The sequence below is a fragment of the Neolamprologus multifasciatus genome, chromosome 3, assembly GCF_963576455.1.
Source record: "Neolamprologus multifasciatus chromosome 3, fNeoMul1.2, whole genome shotgun sequence".
In the NCBI taxonomy this organism is placed as follows: domain Eukaryota; kingdom Metazoa; phylum Chordata; class Actinopteri; order Cichliformes; family Cichlidae; genus Neolamprologus; species Neolamprologus multifasciatus.
In genome coordinates this window covers 34,296,996-34,318,705 of record NC_140441.1, presented here as the reverse complement: position 1 = coordinate 34,318,705, position 21,710 = coordinate 34,296,996, and the positions used below count along the sequence as shown (strand labels likewise).

The window sequence follows — 21,710 nt, the reverse complement described above, 5'->3', positions numbered from 1 at the left end:
TAGGCATGCTACAAACTTTACCCGAGTCATTTAGACAGCCATTAGCACATGATTCTCCTTATGGGGACCTGATATGTTTAATATGCTGCTGAGAATATAGCCCAGAAGAAGCGTATAGTATAGCTTTTATTTTGGAAAGAGACATTTATCTGTAATAAACTCTCTTTTCCAAAGATGAGTGATTCCTCAATCAGATACAGGGCTCGCAAAATCGCTAGCCTGACGTCCCGGGGCTAGCGATTTTTCCAGTCGGGCTGCCCTGCCCTGCCCGTCGGCCTATCGTAGGAAGGAAAAATATATGTCAATGCTTTTACATTCTTTCGGAAATGTAGCTGGGTAATTATGTCATTGGCATCGGTGAGCCACTGTCAATATGTGACATATTGAAATCGCGTTTGTTTTTTGCTTTCACTTTGCAATCGCGCGAACTGTGTATAGAGAGCGACAGTACTGATTGGTGAGTGATGATAATATCCACCAATTCCTCTGACATCGTCTTATCAATCGTTAGCTTACTATGCAAACATGACAAGTGAAATCTCCCGCAGCAAGCTTAAACATGTGAGAGGTTGATCGCGCAGAGAATCGCTGAGCGTTATGTGAGTGCGTGTGTAAAAGCAGCAGGATATATATTTTAGTTCTGCTGAGCCAAATAAGACAGGTCAGGGTGAAGAAGTGACAGCCAAAGAAAAGCTTACCACAAAACGGAAAAGTTATGACAAATCAGACTATAAGGCAAAAAGAAAGTGCAGCTCTATGGTTTCATGGACAAAAGAATTTCTGTGGCTGCAACATGACAAGCTAAATAACCAGGGCTGCACATAAGTGGTCCGCAGGTGCGTATTCGCTGTCAAAATAAAAAACGCGCACAAGATAAGAAGTTGCAACGCGTGTTTGCGTACATAAGATTTTCAGGAGGAGGACAGACATTTGTTTAGAACTCTTAAAGATGTCGAAGAAGCTCCTTTAAGCAATTACTGTGATGTTCCTCCACCTCCAAAGAAATGTCAGAAGGAGTCCGAACCACAAAAGAAGCACGTATTCTCGGAAAAGTGGTTGCAGGAGGTGAGCTGGCTTCAAACAAATTATGAACGCACAGAGATGTGGTGCAGAATGTGCCGTGAAAATTTAATAAATGACAAATTAAAAAGGCATGAACATTTTTTTTTTGTATCGAAAAAATATCAAACCGTGACACCAAAGTATCGAACCGAACCGAACCGTGAATTTTGTGTATCGTTGCACCCCTAATATGTATGTATGTATGTATGCATGTATGTATGCATACATGCATGTATGCATGTGTGTGTGTGTGTGTGTATATATATATATACACACACACACATATTGCCCTACCTGATGTTTTTCCTCACTCCCCAGACACGAATCTCCCAAACCTGAGCCTGGACTCAGCTCTATGACTATGAGGGAGAGATCCAGTCCACAGGGAGACCACACTGACTTTAAAAACATGGAAGTGTCTCCTGATGAGAAGTAAGAGTTGCTGAATATCAAAGGGTCCTTCCATGATAATGATAATCAGTGAGAAGATATGGTTTACCGCATACATTGACCATATATCATTATTATTAGTAGTAGTAGTAGTATTTCAATTAATGTGGGAATAAAAAGAACAAAAGCTGAATAAACAGCCTAATGAGAGAAGAACTTCAACTTTTATAGACTTACTGTTGTTGGGTTCAATATTGAGGAGGGATACAGGAGGTAATCTACTTTCAAAATAACAACACTGATCCGGCCGGGTGGAGTCAAACGATGATTTTAATGACACGCATGGGAAGACCGCCGCTGTACGCAGACAGCGCCGATCCCCGACTTACAGAGCATAGGCAGGTGTTTTATACCTTCTGGGCTTAAATTTACTGACGCCCCTTAAACGTCACTCAGATACAGTTTATACATAGAATTCAAAATCACAATGACTCTTAACACAGTTTAAAAATAACATTGTCTCCGTCACCACAGCAGATGCTTCCTGTCAACTTTCTGACTTTCACTTCTCGTCTGGAACACCAGACCCACACCCTGCAAGAAACTGTTCCTCTTTTTGCAGAGACAATTTTGCAGTTGCAAGCAAACATGACTAACCTCTCACCTATAAATTAGTCTATCTACTGTGTGAGTGGGTGTCAGCATGAAATGCACTCAGTTTCACCTCTCACCTCACCAGCTGAAACTTGTAACCTTTTCCACCAGACAGAAGGCCAGCATGTACACATTTAAGATTATAACAAGCATTCAAAAGCATTTAAGATCATTGATTTAACTCAACAGTTTAACGTGGTTATAACTGCACCTGTAATAAAGGCTAATTGGGTACCAATATGTTTAAACATCTGAATGCAATATCAATACTGCAGATTGTATTATTAATGCAATGGTAATGATGATGATTATTAACAATAGCAGTAAAATATATCTCTAATTCCTCACATTGTGATGTTATTCTTTATTCCTTAGTCTATGCAGCAGTTTTTGTATCTGATCGCTAATAATTCAGTTTTTCTCTTTCGTGATCTTTTTCTTTGTTCACCGGTGTCAGAGAGACACCAGACTCTCCTGAAGCTGGACCTGGACCCAGATGTGTGTCTTTGCAGAGTGATCGGTCAAAGGATTCCAGCATCAACTTTAAGGGAGTAAAATCTGCTGCTGCTGAGGAGTAAGACATTTCAAATGTTCCTTATAGACCGGAAGTTTAAGAGCTCCATGAGGTAGATCTATCATAACAGCCCATCCCTTTCCTGCACTGGGTGTCACACTGATTATAATTTATGCAGTAATCAACAGGAATGCAGACAGCAGCTAGTCAGTTTGACGAGTAGTTCCCTTTGCCCTGATAAATAAGAGTCCGGTGCTATGGGTGTCAGGTTTGCTTAGGAAAGTGAAGTGACCTGAAAGTATATTAAAAAAAAAACATTAAGAAAAGCAGGTATTTTGGGCACATTGGCTGCTTTAACTGCTACACACCATTCGCTTAATGAGCTACTTAATATGTAGCTGGATGTTGAGTCCAGATATTTGACTCTTGGACAAAGTTGGACAACCATTGGACATTTTGTTAATTCATTGAACCAGTAAGTTTTACTTTCTGCAGCAACTGCTTTGTTATTACTTACTGTTGACTGACAGCATGAAAGTACAAAATAAATTATTTTGGCAACAGTTTTTTATATTTACTCCTTAAGAATAAATTATAGGCTCTGCCAACTTTTCTTTCATCTTTCTTTATATTTAATAATACTGCTGTGGTCTTGTACACAAAGGCTCTTAATTTAGTAATCAATGTGATCAATTTAAAGGAATTAAGCTAAATCAATTTAGTAATAAAATATTCGAAGAAAAAAAAACATCTTGTATTTATGTACAAAATGGTTACAGTTTCTTCATGATGTCTCCACAGAGCTGATCAGGAGAGTTCAGATGTTTTAATTCGTCAGCATCAAACTGATCTGGACTCAGTATTTAAGGTTTGTACATGTACACCAAACTCTGTTTGTAGTTATTTTCATGTTGCACTTTTTAGAGTATCAAAAATATTTAAATGTCTGCTGGCAAAAGCAGTTATTTCATGTTTCACTATATTCTTTATTTATAAAGAACTTTTCAAATCAAAGCTTTAAAGTGCTCATGAGTTTAGATTGTGTCATTATTTTCCAGATGCTGGAGGAAACCATTATCACTTTTGTGAAGAATGAACTAAAGAAGCTGCAGAATGATCTGAATCCAGATTATTCAGAGTGTCAGAGGGATGAAGAGGAGGTGTTGGACAGTGAGGAAGAGAAGCAGAGAAGGAGCAGCAGAGAGGCATTTCTGAAACTTGCAGTTAACTTCCTGAGAATAATGAAACAGGAGGAGCTGGCTGACTGTCTGCAGAGCAGTGAGAGGATTTCTCTTCATTAATTCATTCTTCACAGGAATGAAATTGTCACATTTTCTATAATCATAACACTCATGTTTCTGGTGTTTTCCTGTAGAAAATCCTGATCCACTTTGTGAGAATACATTTAAATGTAACCTGAAGAAGAAGTTCCAGTGTGTCTTTGAGGGGATTGCTAAACCAGGAACCCGAATCACTCTAAATGCGATCTACACAGAGCTCTGCATCACAGAGGAAGGGACCGGAGAGGTCAACACTGAACATGAGGTCAGACAGATTGAAATGTTTTCCTGGAAACCAAACAGACCAGAAACAACAATCAGGTGCGAAGACATCTTTAAAGCTTCAACTGAAAGAGACAAACCAATCAGAACAGTTCTGACCAAAGGAGTGGCTGGCATCGGGAAAACATTCCTGACACAAAAGTTCACTTTGGACTGGGCTGAAGACAAGACCAACCAGGACATCCAGTTCATTTTTCCATTTCCATTCAGAGAGCTGAATTTACTGAGGGATAAAAAGTTCAGCTTAGTGGGACTTATTCATCACTTCTTCACTGAAATCAAAGAAGCAGGAATCTGCAACTTCAAAAAGTTCAAAGTTGTGTTCATCTTTGATGGTCTAGATGAGTGTCGACTTCCTCTGAACTTCCACATCACTGAGATCCTCAATGGTGTTACAGAGTCCACATCAGTGGATGTGCTGCTGACAAACCTCATCAGAGGAAAGTTGCTTCCTTCTGCTCACATCTGGATAACCACACGACCTGCAGCAGCCAATCAGATCCCTGCTGAATATATAGACATGGTTACAGAGGTCAGAGGGTTCACTGACCCACAGAAGGAAGAGTACTTCAGGAAGAGACTCAGAGACAAGGAAGAGGCCAACACCATAATCTCTCATATCAAGACATCACGAAGCCTCCACATCATGTGTCACATCCCAATCTTCTGCTGGATCACTGCTACAGTTTTAGAAAGCGTGTTAAAAACCAAACAGGCTGGAGGAAAGCTGCCCAAGACGCTGACTGAGATGTACATTCACTTCCTGGTGGTTCAGACCAAAGTGAAGAACATCAAGTATGATGGAGGAGCTGAGACAGATCCTCTCTGGAGTCCAGAGAGCAAGAAGATGATTGAAGCACTGGGGAAACTGGCTTTTCAGCAGCTGCAGAAGGGCAACCTGATCTTCTATGAATCAGACCTGACAGAGTGTGGCATTAATGTCAGAGAGGCCTCAGTGTACTCAGGAGTGTTCACACAGGTCTTTAAAGAAGAGAGAGGACTGTACCAAGAGAAGGTGTTCTGTTTTGTCCATCTGAGTGTTCAGGAGTTTCTGGCGACTTTTCATGTCCATCTGACATTCACCAACTCCGGTATCAACCTGCTGGAAGAAGAAGAAACAGCCTCAGTGCAGACTGGAGAATCTTCAGTAAGACAGTTCTACCAGAGTGCTGTGGACAAGGCTTTAAAGAGTCCAAATGGACTCTTGGACTTGTTTCTTCGCTTCCTCCTTGGTCTTTCACTGCAGACCAATCAGACTCTCCTACAAGGTCTCCTGACACTGAAAAGAAACAGCTCACAGACCAATCATGAAACAGTCCAGTACATAAAAAATAAACTGAATGAGAATCTCTCTCCTGAAAAAAGCATCAATCTGTTCCACTGTCTGAATGAACTGAAGGATGACTCTCTAGTGAAGGAGATCCAACGTCATCTGAGTTCAGGAAGCCTGCCCATACTTGATCTTTCTCCTGCCCAGTGGTCAGCTCTGGTCTTTGTCCTACTGTCATCAGAAGACGAGCTGGATGTCTTTGATCTGAAGGAATACTCAGCTTCAGAGGAGGCTTTTTTGAGGCTGCTGCCAGTGGTCAAAGCCTCGAAGAAAGTTCTGTAAGTGTGTAACCAGCATGAAACAGGTTGGGGCATGCTTCACATCTGTGCTCCTCTAGGAAATTCGTAACATCACATATTTTTTCTAACTTTTTCACTGATATATTTTCAGGCTTAGCGGATGTAACCTCACAAAGAAAAGTTGTGAAGCTCTATCATCAGTTCTTAGATCCCAGTCTTGTAAACCTAGAGAGCTGGACATGAGTAACAACAACATTCAAGACTCTGGAGTGGAGTTATTGTGTGTTGGCCTTGAAAGTCCACACTGCACACTTCAAACCCTCAGGTTAGATCATCTTACTCTTTGTTTAAGATTTTGACATTCCACTAATTAAAATAATCTTTGTTTTAAATGACAAACAAACATATAATATAATAAACATATAACATATAATATAAATTTTCACTGTTATGCCGATGACACCCAGCTCTACCTTTCTTCTAAACCCAATTCATCCCTCCCACCTACCTCCCTCTCAGACTGTCTTATTGAGATTAGATCCTGGTTCTCCTCCAATTTCCTCAAACTTAACAGTAATAAAACTGAAGTTTTACTTGTTGGCACACCATCTATTCTAACCAAATCCCACAGTTTTTCCATTAACATTGAAAATTCTCCCACCCTTCCCTCCCCTCAGGTTAAGAGTTTGGGTGTCATACTTGATAATACTCTCTCATTCCAGTCTCACATTAATTACATAACCCGGTCTGCTTCCTTCCACTTACGTAATATTAACCGACTACGCCCCTTCCTTACTCCCCATGCTGCTGCCATCCTTGTCCATAGTCTTATTACATCCCGTATTGATTACTGTAATTCCCTCCTATTTGGTCTCCCTAAAAAGTCCCTTCATAAACTTCAACTTCTTCAAAATTCTGCAGCTCGGATCATAACCCGTACTCCGTTAAGTGCTCATATCACCCCAGTTCTCCAGCAGCTTCACTGGTTGCCCATAGAAGCCAGGATAAACTTTAAAATCTTACTTCTCACGTTCAAATGTATCCATAAATCTGCTCCTGCATATTTGTGTGACCTGCTCCATATCGCCACTGTTTCCCCCTCTCTCAGATCATCATCTGCTACTCATCTTACCGTTCCGCCCTCACGCCTTATCACTATGGGGAGCAGAGCTTTCAGTTGCTCTGCTCCCCGGCTCTGGAACTCTCTTCCTCCTGCACTAAGAAATATTGACACCCTTTCCGTATTTAAGACACAGCTCAAAACACATCTGTTTAAACTGGCTTATTCGCTTTAATGCTGATTTTTATCTGTTGTCACGCTCTGTTTTGTAATTTTAACTTATTTTATGTATTTTATGACTATTGTTCCTTTTATTAATTGTGTTTTTTGTAAGGTGACCTTGGGTTTCTGAAAGGCGCCCTCAAATAAAATGTATTATTATTATTATTATTATAAACACATTAAATGTAGTTCACTCAGACTGTGTGCTATGTATTGTGTTATATTTGCAGGCTTTCAGGCTGTCTGATCACAGAGAAAGGCTGTGCTTTCATCAATTCAGCTCTGAGCTCTAACCCCTCCTATCTGACACAGCTGGACCTGAGCTACAATCATCTAGGTGACTCAGGAATGAAGCTGCTGTTGACTCGAGTGCAGGATCCACAGTGGAAACTGGAAAGCCTCAGGTAAGGAGAAGTTGAGGTAGGGCTACAAACATTACCTCTATGATGTAAGCCTACACCATAGTATTATTAGTAGGCAAGACAATGTAAATGGAATAAATTGTGTTTTATATGTTTAAACAAAACAGGTACAGAATAAAACAAAAGTATGATAATTGTTCATGTGAGGGAAGGAAACAGAAAACATTTGCTTTTGATTGCTGAACAAGAATGGGCTACTCTGACACCGTCCCTTTTTTAATTTCAGGATGGAGCCTTGTGGAGTACAATGGCTGAAACCAGGTTTAAGGAAATGTAAGTGTGTTTTTAAATCCAGGCATTAAATCACTGACAGCTTGCATTTAAACCCCGTTATATTGTGTAGTATAATTAGTATACTTTATTTATCATCTTTATATATGTATATTTGAAATGATCAGTTTTAAAAAATACAGCCACAGCAAAGGTATACAAACAATCAGTTCCAAGAAAGATTTGTATAGGTAAAAAGCCACCGGCATACCTTTAGGTAAAATCATAAGGTATGGTTGTACCTTCTTGTACAACCATAATAAGTCACTTTACCAGCTGGAGTTTGATCTTCATGAAGTGACGTGAAAACCAGGGTCAGTAGAGTGTCTGCATCACTGGAGAGGATACACAAATAACTGACTAACTGTCTCCTCAGATCTTCCCTAGCAAGATCCAGAGATACTTGAACTCTTCATTTGGCACTGAAAGTGTGTAAATAATTTGCAGCTTAGAGCCACGGCATCAGACTTGAAGGTTCACATATCCTCACTTCAGTCATCTTCACACTTGACTGCAAACTGGTCCTCTACAAATTGGAAATAACCACATGACCATATCATGCACTAAATGAGACATAATCCACAAACCTTTTTGTATTTTGTCGACTCTATTTTCATAGATTTCTTGAAAAGGAAAGCCCTGGTGGAGTGTAATGTGGACTGCTTAGGAAAACCAACCACTCCATTAGGGACTTGTCATTTTACAGGCACAGCTCTGTGCTCCAGCCTCAATAATTGAGATGCATCTAGCTGGGACATTTCATACTCAACATTGTGTTGACATTCTGATGCAATCAGATTGTACCCTAACTAATAGAGTGGGAGTTCTTAAGTAGTAGAGTTTTTCAAAACACCCCACGGGGAATTAAAGCGGTGGGATTTAAAATACAAAGTTCAGATGTGAATTGAAAAAGTGGATTGTTGGATGAGAACTTGACTATAATAATTGGTAAAGGTGATATTCATCATCAACTATAAGACAAACAACACAATCTCATGACGAACCATCATGTGAAGTGGTAAGTAATTTTTGTAGTGGACCCTGAGCTGTGAATGCAGACAATTTTAGGCTTGGAGTTGAATAATCACTGCATGCTGTAGTTAGGTACTATATGTCTTAATTTTCCTGGTAATCTGTATTTATGATTCCTTTAATTCCAGAATATCTTCAGACTGTATAGCACAGTAACTCTTGTAGTCTGAATGATCAGAGTTCTACAAACTGATTGCATATCTTCTCCCCATATTCTTTCCATTAGATTTCTGTGAACTAAATCTGGATCTAAACACAATACACAGAAAACTCAAACTGTCTGACAACAACAGGAAGGTGGTGCATGTAGAAGAGGACCAGCAGTATGTTGATAATTATGAAAGATTTGATCATTGGCCTCAGCTGCTGTGTACCAACACTCTGATGGGTCGCTGTTACTGGGAGGTTGAGTGGAGTGGAGAGGTTCGTATTGCAGTGGCTTACAAAGGAATAAAACGGAAAGGAAACAGGGATGACAGCAGGTTTGGCAAAACTGATCAGTCCTGGTCTTTGTACTGTGATGATCGTGAATACTTTGCAACTCACAATTACAAATCAAGAGCCATCTCTGCCTGTCACAAAGTAGCAGTGTATGTGGACTGTCCTATGGGCACCGTGTCTTTCTATAACATAATCTCTGGCACACTGGTCCACCTCCACACCTTCAACACCACATTCACTGAACCTGTATACCCTGGGTTTAGAGTTGGGTTACGTGACTCTCATATCTACATCTGTGCTGACTCAGAAAACTGAACATGAGCTCATAAAGTAGCAATATAGCAAAGTTACTGAGCTACAGTAACATAACTGTAGTCCATATATTATAAAATGCACAACATTATACATTTGAATGTGGTGAATGTTTCAAATGTGATTCAAATTACACCAACAGTCCGCCAAAAGTCCTAGTGTCATCTTCTTAACTTCTAGATCATGCAGTAGTAGTGGAAATAGAAAACTGAGGAAAAAAATTTAAAAACAGGAAAAACATTTGATTAAGTGAACCGGTGGTTGTAATATGTTTGCAATTCAAGTGCATAGTTCAGAGGCTTTTGGATAGGAATCCTGTAGCACCACCATCTGGCCAAAAATTACTGAAAAGCATCAGAGAGAGCAGGAGTAGTTCAAAGTTCAGACTGGATTCAAAACAGTACCAAAAGTTAAGCTTCGGGATCACTTTGGATCAGACTGTACTGGACCTGTGAAGAATGAGATGAGAAGAGCATTAACGAACACTGATACAAGTTCATCACGTTGCTGTGTGATGATTTGACAGAGAACTCAAATGAAAGCAGCAATAAGGGAATATCAACACATATTCTCTTATCAGCTCTGGTTTCAAGCTGCTATCAAAACATTAGATTGAGTTTGCAGAAGTCTACAGTCAGATTTTTGGAGCAAACACATCCAAGACTCAAAGCTGGAAGTCTTCCTTCCTTCCTTTAATTTGCTGAAGAATTTGAATATTCTACCAACAACTTCTGCTTCTTAAATTATTTTTAAATCCATAAATATTTTATTCCAAATTGCAGTGGTTAGCGAGGCCTCCATGTCTGAACCTCCTGGTCAGCTGAGATCTTTACCTGTGCCTGTATAATCTGCTTTCATGTATAATAGAAAGATATGAATGAAGAATGAAAACTTTCCTCAATGCACAGTGGTTTTTGCAAATGTTGTAAAGCACCTGTATTGAAATTTGTCATACACTAATAAGCATCTAAACTTCTAGATGCTCGATGATGATGATGATAATAAAGAAAATAAGTTTCAGTCAATGGCCATGGCAATAGAACAGCATACTTAATATGCTTAGAAGGACTCATGGAAAGAGAAACATGTGCAGAGAATCAAGCTGCAAGAGTCTTTCTGAGGTTCCTGCTCAAAAACCACATGCCCAAAATGTACGAGAGTGTTCCCTTATTTCTCTCTATTATATAAATGTAAGTAACGGAGGCTGGAACATAGAGGGAAGTAGTTTTTTTTTTCTTCCCTAATTTATTTTTGCATGTTATTGCATATAACCCTTTTCAAAATATGCTTCAATAGACAATAAGCACCAGGGAAGGATTGCATTCATCGTGATTTTTTTGTGAGTGGAAAAGTCCAGAATCTTGACAGATACCTGAAAACTCTCAACATCCTCTGTGAGCTCTTTATCAGTAATAAAACCTCAATCTTGTGTCATGGACCTGAGGCACCTCAGAAAATACAGACTACTTGGGCCCTTTTTGAAAGGGCTTCTGTGTTTTTAATGGAGTCCAGTTTATTGTCAGTGTGAACACGGAGGTCTTTGTAATCGTTAGTGATGTGCGATACCACTGATTTCCTTTCCGATCCGATACCAAGTAATATTCAGGGTGGTATCGACAATACTGATCTGATACCGATACTTTGTAGAAAAACTTATTTTATTTATTGTATTTCAAATTATAGCATCATAATGATTACAGGACATCAGATTACTTGTTCTTATCACTTAATAATGCAGAGTTCATCACAGAAATAAAAAAACTGAAGTTGTGTGCTATTTGAACTCCTTGCCTGCCTGCAGCATTAAAGAACTCCGTGAGAGACGTCGGTCTCGCCCTAGCAGCACCTGTCCCTGTCCTTCTCTTCAGTTCGCCTCAACATACGCTCCTCATATTCTGTGATATGATTTACTCTCAGCTGTTTGACAAGGTTAGTGATGTTGCCACAACCATACATGCCAACCCTTCCGATTTTTCTGGGAGAATCCCGAATTTCAGTGCCCCTCCCAAAAATCTCCCAGAGCCACCATTCTCCCGAATTTCTCCCGATTTTCCACCCGGACAACAAAATTGAAAAACCATATCGCAGGTTTCAGCGCGGCCAAGCCAATTCCAGTTTCTAACAATGACGGCAGCTACTTAGTTTTAATATTACTCTTATTTCTCTTTCTGGGTCGCAAAAAAACTTTTAACATATTTTCAGGTGAGAATGTAGCTGTGTAAACTTCAAATATCTGAGCCGACCGACACATCGTCTTCAAACCCCCGCGGTCTTTCGCTACTCGGGTTAAAACTGAAGTCACTTTGATAACTTAAAAATTTTTTATTTGTTTGTGAGTAAATCGATTTGGCTGAGATTAAAGTTATTAGATTAGATTAAATTAAATTTAACTTTATTGATCTCTCGGGAGGGTTCCTCCGGGGTTTTCACACAGCTGAATAAACGTCAAACAGAAAACTAATTAAACAGTGTGAGACGGTCAAGAGTTTATGGCAGTGCCCGGTTATATTTTAGATAGCAAGGAGCAGACGGCAGTTTCACTCCACCGAGGGAGCTCGTGACGTATACCTGGCTTTCTTTAGACCGCGAAGGCCGGGTCCTCAGGTGGAAGCAGCCTCTGAATTTGGACACCCCCGCTGTTTCCGGGTGACATTTAACATATTTTATCCGATAAATAAACACTGTAAAATGTATTTATCACCCCCCCCCCACAGCCCTTTTGAATGTCTCCCTAATTCTCAGGTCTCAAGGTTGGCAAGTATGGCCACAACACCTCACTTTTTTGCCACATGTATCGCAAACCACGTCTCAGCTGTTTGTGGAAGTAGAATACGTCCGCACAATTACGCTCAGCCATTGTTGTGAGTGCCAAGGGGCTGCGAGACATTTATAAAGCCGTATTTCGCACATGACTATAGCTGCAAAGGAAGTAATTCCTTTGAATGTAGACAATCCAAATGTTATAGTTTCTTTCCACTGTGTTCCTGTTAATGATAAACTACAAATTTACCCTAAATTACTAAAATATCGATATTTTAATGTGAGAATCGATTCTACAACATAAATGATTGGTATTGGAGGAATCGATATTTCAGGATCGATCCGCACATCACTAGTAATCGTCCACTGTCTCCACGCTGACCCCATGGATGAAACCAAGAGTCACTGCTGTATGGTATCCTCTGTGAACTCTTTATCAGTAATAAAAGCTCAGTCCTGTGTCATGGACCTGAGGAACCTCAGAAATACAGACTACTTGGGCCCTTTTTGAAGAGGGCTTCTGTGTTTTTAATGGAGTCCAGTTTATTGTCAGTGTGAACACGGAGGTCTTTGTAATCGTCCACTGTCTCCACGCTGACCCCATGGATGAAACCAAGAGTCACTGCTGTAGATGGTTTTGCTTTCGCAGTGTGTTTTCCACCACAGACTTGTGCTCTTCCTTATCACCCTCTCTGATACATCCCACCACTGTACAAGCATCTGGAAACATCTGAAGCTGGCAGGTCTCTGTGCTGGAGCTGAAGTCAGTGCGGTGTGAAGGCAAAGAAGTCAAAAACATGATTCTCACAGTGTGGACACGGTTGATCAGGTGGAGAATGATGTCTTTAACTCCAAGTTGGGGTGAGAGTGTCTCTCATCTTAGATGTGTTTAAAACTGAAGAGAGACTCATCACAACATGTAACAGCATCATCAAGAACTGTCTGCTCTCGTCATCAGCACACTTTACATCACTCCTGTTTTCACACCTGCTCTCACACATATTTGTGTCATCACTGAAATAAAATTGGAGATAAAATATTAAAGTTTATTACAAACAGCAGCTTGAAATGTTTTAGTGTAATGTTACAGCTGTGAATGCTGATCAGAGAAAACTCTGTTTGTTCTGAGTTTATAAACTGAAGTGTTTCATTCATTTTAAATGATGATTAAACTCTCCTTCGTTTGGAGTCACGGTATCAATACTGTTTATTGATGGTCCTGTTTTTGTAACACGTTCTCACTCCCAACTCGTCAAATGTGTGACGCATGGTCAGGCTCCCTCTGCTTCACTTATCGACGTGCAGGGTACCCCCCTCGCGTCGAGAATCGACGTGCAGGGTCCTCTCATTGAATACTATAGAGCTCCCTAAACGTTGCTTATTGACGACAAGAGATTGCCGCGGAAGAGCCTGTTGTCCGTATATTTATATATTTCCAAAATCACATTGTAGTGACGTATACTGAACACAATAAATTATATAATGTAAACAACTACCTGAAAAACAGGTAGAACGATACTTTTGTATCGTTTATTGCATTTATGGAGGGAGTGATGTATGCTGGGTAATGGCAAAGCTAGCGACTGGGTGACTTTATTCACCCGCTTCGGTCCATACAAATCAGTCCCATAGATATGGGCCATCTCCTGCTAGAAGGTTGTTTTCATCCATCCAGAGGGAGGATCACTAACAGGAGCGTGGGAAGACTCCAGAATCCACTCTGGCTGGAATCCGGTGGATACAGCAGTGTTTACAGGTAAGACCGTTTAAACGGACATCATTTATAGAATGACTATTAAAAGTCAGCGAGTGTCAATAATGTTAATGTGGTTATGTTAGTAATACACCGAGTGCTAATATAACAGCTTTAAGATGCATTTGTAGATATTATTACGTGTTTTACCGTCTTTATGGTGCTAGCTTAAAGTTACGGTGTAAACGTTAGCTTATATTGGAGTAAAGCTGTTACTGTTTAAACGATGTTAGCACAGAAATATTAGCTTCTGTCATGACTGATGAAGTTACTAGTTAATACAGTTTCCAGTAAAGTGTTTAATCGCAGCCACAGATTGACAGTAAATATCTCGATTAGCTTCAGTGCATCTGTAATAAATATGTGCAAGTTTCAGTGCTTCGTTTAAACTGTATGATACTTATACTGACCCAGGGTCAGTGTAAAACACAATCCTAGCTGGGTGAACAAAGCCTGGCTCCTTTAATCCTGCATGACAAACCTCAGGATGCAGGTTATTATTACTCTTTCCTGCTGGCACACCTGTCACACCTGAGAGTCAGCTAGAAACTTACAGTGACGTGGACATCATGCAAAGACTGCCAGACTCTGTAATACTGCAAATGATCAGTGACTCAGGTTAACACTAAACTTTAAACAGTCCCTCTGTGTCTCTGTGTGCTGAACATTTAGGATTGAGTCAGGCTGCATTGACTTTATTCATTGGGACTAGGGATGGGTACCAGTATCCGGTGTCATGATGGCACCGGTTCTGACATAAACGGTAGTAACCAGACCGAAAAGCAGCGCACATTTCGGTGCTTTATTTCGGTGCTTTTTTTCCTGAGCTGTGATACACTTTAGATTCTAGCCAATCATTTTATGTTTCCGAGGATAGTAGGCGGGTCCAGGTAGTACGTTCTTTTAGAGCAGAGCTACAGATTAAAAATGCCCAAGGCGAAGCGGTCAAAAGTCTGGCTGTACTTCACAGCAAAATATGCAAACTAAGCAGCCTGCAACAAGTGCTTTAAGCTGATACTGTGATACTGTGCAAAGGAGGTAACACCTCAAATCCGATGAAACACCTGGCAACGCATAGTGTTTTTTTTTTAAAAAGCCGAGAAATGCGCCGTATTTGATAGCTTGCTGCGAGACCTCACACCGAGCGCATCTACTGCGGGTGTGGTGGTGACGGATGATGATGGCAGCAGCAGCCGTTCTTCTCTGCTTGAGTAGCTTCATGTTGTTCGTGTATAATTTACGTTGAGTAGGCTAACCACGTTATTACATTAATATGCATGTAAGGTGAACTAGCAAACACTGTCGTAGTTACATGCGGCTGTCTTCTTGTTTGATGGCAGATACTCCCTTCACCCTGGCCAAAAAGGCTAAAATGACCAAAGAAAAAGTGGAAAACAGTTAAACATAAGAGGTTTTTGGACAAAGTTTGTTTTTTCCATTGTTTAAGCACTGCTTCCAGCCAAGAGTGATATCATATATGCCCTATAACTGCAGAAAAGGCTAACATTGTTATCTTTTTACAAAAAAAAAACAGCTGAACATGAGAGGTTTTTGGACCAATTTTGTGTTCTCCATTCTTTAAGCACCGGTTTGAGCACCGTTTAAGCACCGGCACCGTTTCAAAAGTACCAGTTTGGCACCGGTATCGGATAAAACCTAAACGATACCCATCCCTAATTATAATATTTTATTTATATTTTATTTTGTATCCATCAAGGGCTGCGGGTGATCTGCAGTTTCACCCTTTCCCAAGCTGGAGACATTTTCCTTTTCATACACTTTCCTTGGCTGAACAATGAACACAACCTTAATATACCTTATGCATCTCTCTATTCCATTTAATATATTTTTGTGTGAATTATCTGCTTTCATTCATTCTATTCATTCTGGGCATGGTCGTCATCCAAACTATGTTTCATTGTTAATCCCAATTTACAGGTTGTTATCCTTCCTATTATTAGTTTGAATACATTAAAGATAAGCTCTAATTTAATTTAGCCTTTTGTTTTATTCCACTTTATTCCTCTTGTATTTATATGTATTCAGCTGGGTCTGCATCCAGCCCTTTTTAAACTTCTACTTTGATCTCTAATCTTTTACTTCATGAGGGATTATTATGTTCTTCCTAGTCTGAACTGCTCTCTTCACCTGAGCTGCTATCCTATTCTGAGTTACTGTCTTATTTGTTTCTTACAGTCATGTAGAAAATGTCCTTCTTTTCCACACCTCCAGCATGCAGTGCTAAAGCCACTGCTTGGTGTGTGTGTAGGCCTGCCTCTACCTCTTGCTGTTCCACTATGCATTCTTCTCCCTTTCTTTTGGATTAGTCCTGCTCCGGCTTGTTGTTTTTCTAAACATTTCTCATCAGGTGTTAATTTTGCTTGTTTATTCTCCATTCTCAAAGATTTTGCTGGGCCGTCACTGGCACGCTTGACTTCAGGGTGGCTCAGTTTTATGAGATGAAACTCAACCGTTCTCCTTTGTTACCAGTACATGAGCCTCCAGCAAAGAAAACAATAAAAAACAATGGAAGTAGTTCAGCAGCGTATTGTGCTGTAAAATCAACTTACTCCCAAACACACACATACACACACAGAGATAGACATTTGCACGCTAATTTGTCACGAAGTATTTCACGGCCACTTCTAAAACCAGTCTAAACACAGTTCCTTTTTGGCGAACTTAAACCTATTTTGTTACGAAGTATTTAACGGCCGTTTCACTAAACCCTTACGCCGGGTTAGACCAAAACAGTGTTTTCTCACCCTCAGTCGTCTTTTGGTGGTTGTTCAGGTCGTCTGGCTGGATCCCAGCGTCGTGGACCAGAAATAGTTCACCGGCCTGGACCCGAATTAAAGTCACCTCTACCTGGAGAGGGCTGTCGACAGACTTCGGTGCTGGCTTCCCACGACGTCAGGATACAGCAGTCAGACCTTGGATTTGGAGTCACAGAAACGTGTCTGTTGTTTCCATCGCTAAGCTCGAAGGACCAATTTAAATGACAGGGGATTTCTAAGAATCACCCCACAATTCTTCAGCTGAGACACCCGAGTTAGAAAACACAAAGACTGCAGTTGTCTTTACTCGTGAGGACGGTCATAGAGCGCTGTATCACTGTCTGTGTTCTTTATTTATACAAGCTTGTGTCTGTGTGTGTGTGTGTACAAAGGTAACAAAGTTATTCTAAGAACTCAGAGGTGCGGTTCCCCTTTTCTAAATCTGTATGTTCTTAGAAAAGAGGAAGCTGTTAGTTGCTAAATAAGTTTATCACACAAGAGTTCATGTAAAAAGTCACGTAGACATGTGGATTGCTTAGTGATCAATAAAAAGACACATTTCGTGTAGCTGATCACACTATGTACAATTGTCTTCTGACAAGTTGCTAAGACCACAAAACCTACATCATTAAATGATTTTAGGCCTGTTGATTTAACATCCTTAGTGATGAAGTCCTTTGAAAAACTGCATACAGGCCTCGTAGAGGTGTTGATGATGCAGTGGTCACTCTGTTGAACTTCCTCTATCGCCATCTTGATGGCGCCAAAGCTCATGCTCAGCTCTTATTTATTGATTTTTCTTCAGCTTTTAATATAATCCAGCCACATCTTTTAGTTGATAAGCTTCTTAATCAGTTTAAACTTGATTTTAATCTCGTTGGTTGGATTTTAGACTTTTTAACTGACAGATCTCAGTGTGTGAGAGTAAACGGCTGTTTCTCCAAACAGCTGAACTCTTCTATTGGCTCACCACAAGGTTGTTGTCTCTCTCCTCTACTGTATATTTTGTACACTAATGACTGTTGAAGTACACAGGCCAACAGGCATTTCATTAAATATGCAGATGACACAGTCATTGTAAGCCTCCTTCATGGTGAAGAGGATTCACATGGACCTGTTGTGGATGAGTTTGTTTCGTGGTGTGATCAGTCCTTCTTAATGATTAACACCTTGAAAACCAAAGACATGGTTATTGTCCTTTGAGTCACATCTTGCTGCTACAGTGAAAAAAGGTTCAACAAAGACTGTACTTTTTAAGGAGGTTGCAAGGTTTTAATGTTTCATCTGAAATGATGAATCTTTTTTATAAAAGTTTTATTGAATCTGTTTTAACTTTCTGCATCATTGCTTGGTACGGTAATATGTCCCTGAATAATAAGACCAGACAACCTGGTTAAAGTGACTGGTCAGATTTCAGGGAGGTCTCAGGTCCAGCTTGTGGACTTTTATAACAGGCAGGTGCTTAGGAAGGCAACCTCTGTCCTGTTGTGCTCAGGTCATCCTCTCTTTAATGATTTTCAACTGCTTCCATCAGGTCGTCGTTATAAAGTGCCTGCAGTGAAGACAAAGAGACATAGATTGTCTTTTGTACCTACTGCTATTATCATAGTTAATAACACTAAACCATAAGTGTTGTTGCCATTGCACATTGCACTTTTTTGATGAAAAATCGAGGTTGTTTTCTCAGGCTTATATTATATTATATTATTTTGGAGTGTGTATGTGATGTGTTGGTTGTTTGTACGGACATACTGCAAATCAATTTCCCGTTAGGGACAATAAAGTTACCAATAACAACCTGAAACCTGTTAATGTTCTAATTTAACAGCAGATTTCTCCACATGCAGGACAGAGAAATTCCTGCATCTGTCACACAAAAAGTGGAAAATATATTTGTTTGACATTTTAATCACAATAACAAAGAAATAAACTGTTGGTAGATCCACTTTTTACAACGAATCATTCATCAGTAAAAATCGAACTCAAATCAAATACAATTTTCTATACATATAAAAAAATCCAACCCTGCAGGGATCAAACATCTGATCAAACACCAGGGTTGGACACAGACTTTCTAATCTGACATCACAAAGTTATTCTGAAGCTGTAAATCTAATTAAAAACTCCCCAAAACTACTATGAGAAAACCCTTAAAAGGTTCAGTGATAGAAGAAAAATCCTTTACATATAAAATCAACAGAGGTTCCTGATAAATAGACTAATAAACAGAGAATAGCTGAACAGTTTCTGTGACACAGACGTAAAAATGCATAAATGCTCCATGATTTTCATTTCTATCCATCATCTTGAACACTGACTATAAATGTGTTCACTTCATTATTGTGTGATTTGGTTTCTTCTTGTGTCTCCTTCAGTGCAAATAAAGGACTATTAGAGTGTGTGCTGTGTGTTTTTCTGAAGCATGACAATCCTTTCCAACAAGTATTTCCAGCTGTTTGTCTCCACTCTGCACTTTAGTCTTTCTTCCTGTCATGTCTGTGTTTGACCACCAGGTGTCTCCCTCAGCTCATTTTCTCCAAATCAGAAGCATCAGATTTGTGGAGACGCTCTGCCTGCCAGACACAGCTCAGGGCAAAGAAACATGTCTATCCTCCACAATATACAGGCCTGTATCATTTATTGTCTGTATTTAAATGTAAAAATGATCGAGTGTGAAAATACTTTTCATATGAAAAATAATATTAAATGTCAAACATTAAGTATTTAATTTTTGTTACATTTTAAAAGTTCAAACATCAAAGACATTAAGTTTACAGTCATATATGATCAAGAAAATCAACAATCTTCAGATTTCAGAAACTGGAACCAGCTTTAAATGTGACTAAAATAATGATAAAACAATCAATTCTCTGATCATTGACTAACTGATGAATCACTGCAGCTCCAATATATTGTTGCATTTAACAACCCACTACAGCAACTACAGAATAAAACCACTAACCAGACTGATGACAGATTTCAAACATGCTGAATATGAAGAGTAGTATCATTTAAACTCACATGATTATCAGCCATAAGAACAAATTCAGATTTATATTGATGTAAGGTATATAAATGTAAGTACAGTTTGAATCAGTGCAATATTATTTTCACACATCAATGGACCACTGAACTTCTCAGCTTCTAAAATGTAAAACCTCATTTAGAAACTACACAAGTACATATAATGGTCAGGGATCAACATGAACCTGTCTTCTCTATTTGACTTTGATCAACTCTGCAGTGTCTCCATTATACAACCCAAGACAAATTCCAGCATAGAGCGGCTGAGTGAATGTGGTCTGGACTCTGTGGAGGAGAGTCATGGTTTCAGAGACGCTGTAGAAAGACAGAATACCTGCTCTGTGATCCAGGTACACTCCTACTCTGGAGGACTGAGGACCTGAGAGGACAGTGTGGACTTTGTTGTGAAGAAATGTAACAATATTTGTGTCACAATATAATGCCCAAGATTTGTCATTGTATCCAAATCCACAGTCATCGCCCGTCCCAGCTCTGCTGATATTCTTGTATGCGACTGCTACATAAACTCCTCCCCCTCTCCACTCCACCTCCCAGTAACAACGTCCAGTCAGACTCTCTCTACTCAGGACCTGACAATATACAGTGAATCTGTCTGGATGATCAGAATAAGACTGTTGTTGTTTCATAAATGTTACTTTTCTGTTCCCCTCAGATAATAACAGATGTGTGTTTGCTGTGTTTGGATCCAGTGTGATTTCATGTGAATATATTAAGAATCCAGCTCTGGTCTTTGGCTCTGCTGGTGACAGTAAAACATCCACTTCAGTGACTGTCAGTGAGATGTTTGTCCATTCCTCTCTCAGAATGTCCTGTAGTATATCTCTGGTCTCTGACACAGCTGCTGTCACATCCTCAAAGTACCTCAGAGGACGAATATTGATGCAGGACGAGTGTGTAGACTCACTGAGTGCTGACAGTGAGGGGTAGTTGTGTAGAAACTGGTTGTGATCCTCTGTGTGTGAGAGCTGCTCCAGCTCGCCGTCTTTCCTCTTCAGCTCAGCGATCTCCTGCTCCAGCTTCTCCTGAAGCTCTTTGACTCGACTCACTTCAGTTTCCTGCTGGGATCTGACCTGCTGCTTCACATCAGAGCTTCTTTTCCGGATGAGACGGATCAGCTCAGTGAACATCTTCTCACTGTCCTCCACTGCTTTATCAGCAGAGCCATTGATGGCCTCCACCTCCTGTTGAAGCAGCTTCACATCTTTCTCTCGCTCCTGGATTCTCTGCTGGATGTTTAGTCGTCTGACCTCGAGCTCCTTCTGCTTCTCAGTCCTTTCTGCTGCAGCTGGGACTGTTTCATGGCCTTTATGTTCATCCATTGTGCAGAGATAACAGATACTCTGCTGATCAGTACGACAGAAAATCTTCATCACCTCATCATGACGAGAGCAGATGTTCTCCTGGAGCTTCACAGAAGTTTTAACCAGCGTATGCTTTTTAAAAGTTTGAGATTCATAGTGAGGTTGGAGGTGTTTCTCACAGTAAGAGGCCAGACAGACTAAACAGGACTTGAGGGCTTTCAGCTTCCTCCCAGTGCAGACATCACAGGCCACATCTTCAGGTCCAGCATAGCAGTGATCAGCTGGAGCAGCTTGGAGTCCAGTCTTCTTCAGCTGCTCCACTAAAGCTGCAAACATGACGTTTTTCTTCAGGACAGGCCTCGGTATGAAAGTCTTCCTGCACTGAGGGCAGCTGTGGATTCCCTTCCTGTCCTCTTCATCCCAGAAACCTTTAATACAGTTCCTGCAGTAGCTGTGTCCACAGGCTGTAGTCACCGGATCCTTCAGTAGATCCAAACAGATTGAACAAGAGAAGGTTTCTCGGTCGAGCTGAACTCCTTTCTGCGCCATTTTCCTCTCAGTGTC

General features: G+C 40.2%; 2 protein-coding genes across 2 annotated transcripts; one reads left to right on the top strand and one right to left on the bottom strand.

Moving 5' to 3' along the window:
* Positions 1-1,367: 1,367 nt before the first annotated feature.
* Positions 1,368-11,193, top strand: LOC146522734 (protein NLRC3-like). The gene is made up of 9 exons (XM_085153634.1): positions 1,368-1,494; positions 2,564-2,680; positions 3,422-3,488; positions 3,679-3,898; positions 3,996-5,790; positions 5,903-6,076; positions 7,264-7,437; positions 7,682-7,728; positions 8,984-11,193. Exons 1-9 carry the CDS (start codon positions 1,418-1,420, stop codon positions 9,511-9,513), a joined length of 3,201 nt encoding a protein of 1,066 aa, XP_085009760.1. The 5' UTR covers positions 1,368-1,417; the 3' UTR covers positions 9,514-11,193.
* Positions 11,194-19,231: 8,038 nt separating this feature from the next.
* Positions 19,232-21,710, bottom strand: LOC146522733 (tripartite motif-containing protein 16-like). The gene has a single exon (XM_085153528.1). It carries the CDS (start codon positions 21,693-21,695, stop codon positions 20,019-20,021), a length of 1,677 nt encoding a protein of 558 aa, XP_085009654.1. The 5' UTR covers positions 21,696-21,710; the 3' UTR covers positions 19,232-20,018.